Below are 10,143 nucleotides of genomic sequence, written 5' to 3' on the forward strand. Positions count from 1 at the left end.
AATATTATTAGTAATATATTTTAAAAATTTATAAAGAACTTACTATGAAAAATTCTGAATAATGAAGGATAAGTATCAAATTGACAATATAATTTGATTTGGAGAAATTATTATTGTATAACTTGATTGTGTTGCGAATCCGAAAAATAATTGACACATCATATATCTGTGAGATTTTATTTAAATACATACACATGTATTATTCCAACATCTATATCGATCATAAGTGGTGCTTCTCTTATTTACAAAGTTGAGTTTAAAAAAAGAAAATGTGGTATATATGCCAATATGTGACATTATTTTTAGATACGATAACGATTTAGGATCTCAGTGATGAAGAAAAAAGATCACATTAGCCTACGATTTTGTTTTAAATGGCGCATTAGCTTCTTAATCTACTTATCCGTTTCATTAGAAAGGTAGTGAGACGTTCATTATACTTTCCACATTCACGTGCAACTTGATGGCTGATAGAGCTTCGGCTATTATCCGCCGGTTAATTTAAGGCGATTCCACTTTTAAGATTATAAGTTAGTGAAACTCATCGCGAAGTTGCGTGTAGAATTCAGGTCTTAAAACGATTATCCGCCATCCGGCACTGGCTCAAAGATTTACCTCAGCCTTTTTGTAACATCCGCACTTGAGTTAACATCCTTACCCTTTTTGTAAACTTAAATAAAGTCCAATCTCTACATACTATCAAAAATATTACAAAAAATACTATAAAAAATATAACGCTGTAGTTTAATTAACAATCTAGATCTAGAACAATGTATAATATTATTAGAAAGAATATTAGAAGTAATATTGTTATAATATTAAATTTCTGTATAAAATTTCTGCAATTTTTATAGAAAAATGTTAAAACAAGGGAGGGGGGGGCCTCCCTAATTGGCCATCTCCCCCACAAACAATTTTTTTAGCTAAACGAAATGAGCGCAAAAATTTTTTTTGAGAGCATAAATAGCGCATAAATAAATATTATTATTATATAATTTATTTATTAAAATTGGGGGGGGGCAGCTAGGCAAATGGTCATTAAAACATATTCTTTAGTATTAATAATAATAGTAATAATCATGGTGTTATTTTATTATTAATTAATTATTAATAATTAAAATGATAAAAAGTTAATCATTAAGGAGATCCTGAAGTGACAAAATTATCGATATTACAATTAAAAAGTATTTCGAATTGACATTGTACAAATTGTAAAATCTTTTACATATTAAAAATATGCGTGAAAAAAAGATGCGAGACATTCGATTTAACAAGAAAATCGAGAAAAAATCGAAAATAAAAAAATTACATTTAATATCATTACACAATTTTTTAACTTTTTTCTAATTTTCCCATTAAATCAACAGTTTTATGCCTTTTTTATACTTTGATTGAATGAAAGAATTTTGCAATCTGTATAGATTCCTTTAAAACTATAATAGTGTAAAATTTTCGAAAAAGTTCAACATATTTGAATCTAAATTCTCTTTCATTAACGATTTGTGTAACGTTTTCATGTGCAAAAGTGAAAGTTAATTACGATTTTATCGATAAAATATATTGGTTTCAATTTAAACTAATTACTGTTACATAATAATTTTAATGTAAGGCACATTTTATGAATAATTCCATTTTATAAAATTTGTCATACAGACTTACAATTAAATTGGTTCAAGTAATTGTATTCTTGTGTTTTTGACGATTATTTTTTAAACTAATTATAATATATTTGTTATCTTTTTATTAATAATACCAACATTTCAAATAATATTTGTATCCAAGTTATTTAACAGAATACAGAATTAACTCTTAAAAATCTCGGTCGCTTTTTCTTTTTTACAAACGTGACTCATTGCGCTTTTTCCGCAAGGTGAAAGCAGCGAAAGTTTGATCAGATAGTGCGTGACAAAAGAAACAAAATATTCATTTCTTTTGTCGTTGACAATGGTGACATCATTAGATTCGCATCGCTAGATATCCAGGTGATGGTACCTGCATTAACTATCCGTTATATAGAGTGACCTATTAAGAATGTGTAATTGCTTCATTTTTATAATGCTTAGAAGTTGTTTTCTGTTTAGAATTCAAGGTTTCTCCTGTATAAATTACACTGTCCGACACGGACTTTAAATCACGAACGAAACCAATTGATTCTTTTAGACTTTTTGTCACTGAAAACGAATCCATAAATGAAATTGCTTTATCGCGTCAGGTTTTCGAGAAACTTAAAAATAGCATTTTTTTATAACTTTGAGTTAAAATACCTAAAAAATGTATTGGACAATGTTATTCGTATCTTTGATCATGAAAAATATATCATAGTCTTTTTTTATAAAACTGCATTTTATTATATTTTAAATAATTTAAAAGATATTACACAAATAGAACATAAAAATATAATAATTATTATTGCACTACATTACAAACATAAATAAATGAGGAACGATTGAGAAAAGGAACGTAAAAGATTTTGTGGTACATACAGATGCTCGATTTCGAGCAATGTGACTTAAATAATCGACTAGTACATGAATAAGTCTCTTTAAAGTTCAGTGGAAATCTCTCTTGCGTCTTTCGTGAATGCGGACATGTGGATTTGGAGAGAGTCTGTTCAGAAAGGATTTCGAGAGTCTGTTACATGTACCAAGGAGAGGACCACTTCTGTGCATGCTCGGTGAGCCTAAATTCTAAATCAACAGAAGTGAAGTGCTCCTCTTTCTCTCTCTGTCTCACACACACACACACACACACACACACACACACACACACACACACACACACACAGAGAGTATCTTTTTCTATCCCCCTCTCTATTTGGATATTAATGAGCGAATTGTCGGAACTGTTGGTCACGCTCTTTCGATCGATTGATCAATAGAAAACGTGGTTTTGCATTGCGAAATAAAAACTTGCAGCAATTTGTACTCGAGTGGAACACAGAACTAGTCATCTCACAAGGGACATAGGCAGTCTGAAAATTCAGAACAATTCTGAAACATTGCGAGTAGAGTAGTTCATCCGTGAGTATTAATATAAAATATTGATGAAGTACGAGAGAGAGAGAGAGATTTATTCAACTTTGCCCTATCACTTATTACTTTAAACAAAAATTATTTGTTTGACATAAAATTTTATTACATTATATTTTTGCAACTTTATAAATATTCTCTATAAATAATTAGAAAATTTTACTGCGCAATTGGGTTTTCACACACCGCATCTCTTTCAACTAAAAACAATGTTTTATACATATAAAAGCATTATACAGCTTTTTGTATGTTAGCTTGTTTAAATGGTCTATTTATAAACGTAGAAAAAATTTCTGACGAAGTAATTGTACAGATGAATAGAAGAAATTATATTTATTCAACACAATCTCACACACACACACACATACACTGTATATCACACATACATCGTATATAGGTATATGTAATCTAAAACAAACTCTACAGACGAAAGAATTTTTCGCAGTAAAAATTGACAACTACAAAAAAAAGTTATACGAATAAAAACGAAGAAATTCTATTGATACAAGAAACCATTTGACATTGCTAACAGGTTGCAAAAAAAAAAATAAAAAATTTTTATGGAATATCAAGTTAAATTTTCCATAAGAATTTTATTGAACATATCGCTCCGAAGGAAAAACCGGCTTTAAAATTTCCATCCTTATATACAATTTTCATATAGAACGCATGCGAAAAATGCGTAGTCCCTATGAAAGTTCCATTCTCCTCGAAACCTACTTTTGCTCGGTATTTGCAAATAACCACCTTCTCCCTCCCTCTCCCAGAAGGCTTTCCAAAGTAAAATATCAAATTAGTAGTGGCTAGAAAAATGGATAAAGTATTCATAGATCTTTCGGTGCGCTTTTCTCATTACGGTTTCGTTGTATGCTCGCTATTCCCGCTCTAATACAGTACAATCAGTCAGCCAGTCGGCCAGCCTCCGGCACGAAAATTTTGCAATGCCAAGGGGAAGCTTCGCGTGCGGCCGGACGATAATGCAAATCGCTCGGGGACGATGATTTAACGTTTTAACAGCAGATTGTCGCAACCACGAAGACCGCAAAGGGTTACGACGGCGGTCGGCTGAGCCCTTCGAGCGCGCACCGGTCCAGCTTCGTCGTTGTCGTCATTGCTAATTATTTATGCTGCCTGATCTTCATACCTCTCCCTCCACTCTGAGTCTGATGTTAATTGAATTCGCCTTCATCCATAGGGGCGACTATCTCTGGTAACTGACTGTTCGCTGGTGCACAGCTGTCGCATGCTGGTTGAAAGTCACATGCTTGTTTAACCCTTTCGTTCCTAACAGCTGTTATAAAAGACATTTTTGCAATTTTACGATTTATTTCGAAAAATATAATTAAATATAAGTATTATATTTTATACAATATTTATTATATTTTAGCTTTTATATGTATAATGTAGTAACTTTGTATAAAATAAATATCTGGAATTTAATTTGAATGTTAATGTTACTTTCTATAAAGAGTACACTATTTACAGCTTCATAAATTTCAAATTGAATTTTTTTAAATTTGAGATTAAAATCAAATATCTTATAGGTATAAAATTTTTGCTTTTGTAATTGATCTTTCTCTCTCTCACGTAATATTTTTATACATTACAGATAAATCTACGCCTCATCCTCGTCAGTGGCAAGACAAAAGAGTTCCTATTCAGTCCAAGCGATTCCGCGGGCGACATAGCGCATCATGTGTTTGAAAATTGGCCGGAAGGTGAGTTAGTCATTGCCATTTGCGAAACCTTGCACAATCCGTAATATTAACATTATTATTATAATTGCTATAACAGCGGGATTTAGCATTTGATGCCACTCACAATTATTATCATTAATTGTTGATGTGCCACCATGTCATGATAATAGAGCTGTAAAATTATTGTATAAAATCTGTATTCGAGAATATCTATTAGAATCTTTGCTAAAAGTTTTTAAAATTAAGAAGATTAAACAATTCAGAAAAAAGTGAGAAATTCATGTGCATAAAATTAGAAATTTTAATGTGAAATTAACAAAAAGTTAGGAAATTTTGAGAACAAGTTTTGAGAGTAATATATACATGATGATGTCTTTTTATGTAGGTACGCAGAAAAAAAAGATTGTTTCAATAGTATTATTTTAATTGAAAATGATCTTGTTGATTCAATAACAGTATTTGAAACAATAAATTTTTATTAAAATAAGAGCCTAAGCATTTGTTTCATTAATGATGTTATTTGTTTTAATGAACAAAATTATTTTTAATTAAAATAATGCTGTTAATTCATCAATTTTATAATAAACTGATGCAAAAAAAAAGAGTTTGAATTGTAATATCAAAGAATTATAAAATTATGTGAAGAATGAAAACTGTAGAAAATTTCACACTCAATTTTTACGATGGAGAGTTCGTATTATTCTCGTTTCGTATCTTTTATTACTTGAAATACTTTCATCTGCGTCAGCTTTTTAAGGTTCGAGGAGTTTTGGCACTTTTGGAAACTTTTCGCAAACTGCTAGATCGAGCTAGGGAGAACTCTCAGTATCCTGCAAGTGTTATCTTGGTGTTGCAGACTGGGCAGAGGAGGCGGTCGCCAAGGCGGAGATCCTGCGGCTAATTTACCAGGGTCGTTTCCTGCACAGCAATGTCACGCTCGGTGCTCTTGGGCTTCCCTTCGGAAAAACCACGGTGATGCATCTGGTGCCGCGAGAGAATCTTCCGGAGCCTAATTCTCAAGGTGAATTCGCGAGATACCACCATGTTATCTCTTCCTTCCTTGAAGGTCGTTACGAAACTTCTTGTATGCCTTTTCCTTCATTTTCCTCGGCAAACTCTTCACCAGACACGCACAAAATTTGCTTTTTTTAACTTTGTTTGAAATAAACTTCATCAAAGAATCCCAATTAAAATACAGCTTTACAGCTTATTAAAATTAAACAATGATACGTATCTACCTTTTATTATGTTACACTAACTCTTATTCACATATCATCTATTAATAAACCATTATTGTCATCAAAATAACTGAAATTGATTCTAATTATTGATTTTCAGAATTAATAGGAAATTTGATACATTGCTTTTCTAGACAAATTTCAAAATAAAAAATTTCTTTTTTGTTTTAATTATATATGTGTTTGTGTGTGTATGCATTACAATTTTTAATTGTATTTTTATGTATGCATTTTATGCTTTTATATATTATATTATCCTCAGAGAAAAATAAATTACTCGCGGATAAGGGTTAATTCTCTGCGACCCATATAAAACACGTTGCGCACACACATACACATACTCTATTGCATTTTTATTAATATCCAGTTAAATCTTTACTCGTTATCGTTCTTTAAATTTGTTTACTCGCTGTTCTAAACCTAAACTAAATCTATCGCGTCGGTACGTGACGCGTTTGCGTAATTATTACAGTAAAATCTCGTTACAACGAGCTGCCGCCGTGGATCTCCAAATTGAATTTATTACACCAAAAGTTCGTTACATCAAGCCGCGTATTAGATGCGAAGATTCAATCACACTTCGTTATAGCGAAAATGTCGTATTCCATCGATGTTCATTATAACGGAATTAAAAGGAATTAGCTTTATTTAGTCATTAAATGATAGTGATTTACATAGGACGATCAAAAAATGCAGGAATATATCGAAAATATAGGTAAATATATTTCGACAAATACGTCTTTGGATAAAAATATCTTAAAATATCATTAAAAAGTTGTTGTAGTCAATAAAACAGTATTAAATTAAAAAGTATAATTCTATTAAAATCAAATTTATTTTAAATTAATATTAGTAATATAAATATAACATAAAAATGAAATATAATAGAAATTATTATAATATATAAATGTTATATATATGTACATACTTTTATAATGTAAATATGAAATGTATTGTTACATTTTTATAATTGTGTAAAATAATTAATTTTATTAGTAGATATATTTTGCAGCTTTATTTAACTTGATAAAAATTTTTTGTTTTTACGATCTATAGCTAAGAAATTACTTTTATCTTGATGTTTTCAACAAATTAAGAACAATTTGGAAGAAATCCTTAAATCTGCACTTTATCTACGATGCATTCTACATGGCGGCACAAGCACTGATAAATAGAATCACATGTATCGCTATTGATTTCACGTAGATTACTGTGCAACCGAGTGAAAGTTAGAATATTAATTGGTATAATCAGTCTCATCAAATAATGGGTAATCATCAGTTTCTCTTGTGCAACGTCGTCATTATTATTTGTACGAAGTCAATATAATCTCGTGTAAAATGCATATTTCGCAACTTTTTGCATTTTCCTTGCAATTTCTCTGCCTCTTCCGGCATCCGCTTCCGTATTTCCGCTTTTGCAAGCTTTTCCGGTGATTTTTAATTTAACAATTGGACAATTATATTGACTAAAATCTAACAATTTATCTCCTTTTTCTTCCTTCCTTATGTCGCAATATCAACTTTATCATAAGCAATTCGTTCATTAATTATTAATCGATCGACGGAGAAGATAATCGTTGAGGTTCTATGCATTGTGCAACTTCATGACAATACGTTGCAACTTTACAACACAATGGAGATTTCCTGCTTTCTAAATTGACTCTTTCATGTAGCTTAGTATCAATAACGTAAAGTTTTTTTTTAGGAGGTGCCTCATTTGTTTCCGCATGTTTTCAGACAATCAAAAAAATTGATGATGATAAAAAAGGACAAGTTAAATTACTTTTATTTATTACTTTATTTATTTTGTTTAAGTGTTTATTAATTAATATCTTTTTTACTAATTAATATTTTTGAGACTTCCACGAATACTTTCTACAAAGATACTATGCGTTTTGCAAATTTTCCATCTTCAAATCTATCGTTAGAATACCAATGTTTGTGAATAGGCTGCTTCTCGCCCTGATGAAGTGAACTGCAATGTTCATGAAACTTTGACATTTTAATAATGGATTCACACACGGAAATAATCCACGAAATGCACATTAATTCTTTTTTATTTATTTAATTTATTACAGCTTGCATAATAATTGATAACTGCTTTATACTCTCTCTAAATTTATTACATTCAATCTAGAATAATTAACGATATTATAACATTTATACAAAATACATTGTGTGTATTTAGATTCTTTGTTTTTAACATTTTTAATATATACTCCAAATTATTTTATATCACTTTTCTCATTGATTCTTAAGATTAATATCGATTCCGTTGTAGAGATTGAAGGTATTCGTTTATTGAATGCTTATGCCATTACATAAATTAATAATAAAAAAAGCGACAGTTATTCCCAATTCATCTTTCTAGGTATTCTTCCTAACGGTGAGTACATGTATATCCTGCCCGATGATCCCGAAAACCATGACATCAACTAAAAAACATCATCTTAATTCTTGAGCCAACGTGAGTTTTCCCAATTCTTATCCCTGCAAATTCCAACTTCACTGCATGTTTCCACAGTAAATAAATTAATAATATCAAATGAAATATACATGAATTCCCATGCTCAAAACAAAATTAGCATAATCATTTAAATCGTGTCTAAAGAGTACATTGATTACATATAAACAAAAGAGAAAAAGATTGGAATATTTCTTTGACCATTTAAGTAATATCATTTAATATTATTTGATAATTGTCATTTTTAGAAAAGAATCTTTAGTTATTCAATTTGAATAACTAAAAGTTAATTGAAAAGATGATTAATTATTATACAAGTAAAATTTTCGCAAGAAATTAGTCATTATTACTGTGATGACTAATGAATTCTTTGTTTCAGTTATTGGGTCGGAGAGTTGCTTTACAAAAACCTAAGTAAACTTTTTTTATATTTTTGACACATGACATTTATATACGCGCGGATATTCAGTTTTTTAAGTTTCTTTTTAAATGAACTGACGTTAGTCAGGACATCGGGGATATGAGAATGAATTGTATGTGTGCCATTTTGTTGCAGATCAGAGACAAAAAAGTAAAGGCGGCGGGAGTAGTTGCTGCTCGGCTTCCTGCTGCATACTCTAAGTCATCCCCTGTGACCGTCGCCGATGTCGGTGGTGGATCTCGTGGCGGATGGGCGTGCGGCATGGGCTGCTGCCACAGCGCTGAGCCATGATTTCTAAGATTTCATGCTGATGTATAATCGTTAGTGGCTGAGCTCGTGAGCAGTGTAGCACGAGAAACGGATTGTCGAATGAAAGAGGGTCTCGCTCGCGTGACATCTACTATTGTCGACTATCATCGAGGAGCAATGCGCGTTGCAATGATGCGTTCCCTGGTGAATGAATCCCCCACATCGTTGGGCCGGTCGCTTATTTCGGTTCGTTTGGCAGGCGGTAATGCGTGCTCGATCAATACACTCACGAGGGAAATTTGCTCCAGAAGAAGAAAAAGAAGAAGAAGAGCGTATTTCGTTATGGAGAAGTCGGATCATTGTCGACACGTCGATTAGCTTGCGAAGAGATCGAATTACGCCGATAACGATGGTCGGCTAACTTCGAGCTAAGTAACGAGCAAAGTTAGTTACTTTGGACGCTATGGCTCATGTTGTGATATACAGACAAACGTGAAAAGAATTTGATCAGTCACAAATTTTGTTAACAGCTGAAATCGATTAACAATTTTCTCTGTCCATTTCTAATTGATTACTGCAGCGTCAAAAAAAAAGAAAAAAATTATGAAATTGCGTTCGTAAGATTAGTTAATTGACTTAACTAAATTTTGATTAACGATCCAGAGTTAACTGAATATAATCAATTTTATTAACTATTCTGATTAATTTCATACGGCGATATTTCTTCATTTCTACAGCGTTTACATTGTTACATTAGAATATAAATGAAATAATCGTAAATGTAGTTAGCAGTCTTAATTAAATTTTGTGCTTAGGGATTCCTTATCCTTTCCCTAGATTATATAGCTATAGCTATGATATCGATGAAGAAAAGAGACGATCGTAAATTTAGTTAACAGTTTTAACTAAATTTTGGTCGGCGATGCCCCGTCTTTTCCTAGATTTATGACCGTATAATTATAATGTCATGAGAGGGACAGACGTTATCCGTTAACCAAGTCGATTAACTTTCGTTAAGCCTCTCAGTTAACTTAAGTTTCGAT

At 31.4% G+C, this 10,143-nt stretch overlaps 1 protein-coding gene across 1 annotated transcript in view; it reads left to right on the top strand.

The window, feature by feature from the left end:
• The window catches only part of LOC108689177 (ubiquitin-like protein 3), a 38,841-nt gene extending 29,146 nt beyond the window's left edge, over positions 1 to 9,695 (top strand). The window contains exons 2-4 of the mRNA XM_018195833.1: positions 4,639 to 4,747; positions 5,583 to 5,747; positions 8,987 to 9,695. Of these exons, the coding sequence (XP_018051322.1) occupies positions 4,639 to 4,747; positions 5,583 to 5,747; positions 8,987 to 9,051 (339 nt within the window). The 3' untranslated portion in view covers positions 9,052 to 9,695. The remainder of the gene's footprint in view (positions 1 to 4,638; positions 4,748 to 5,582; positions 5,748 to 8,986) is intronic.
• Positions 9,696 to 10,143: the final 448 nt, after the last annotated feature.

The sequence above is a fragment of the Atta colombica genome, unplaced genomic scaffold, assembly GCF_001594045.1.
Source record: "Atta colombica isolate Treedump-2 unplaced genomic scaffold, Acol1.0 scaffold261, whole genome shotgun sequence".
Taxonomy (NCBI): Eukaryota; Metazoa; Arthropoda; class Insecta; order Hymenoptera; family Formicidae; genus Atta; species Atta colombica.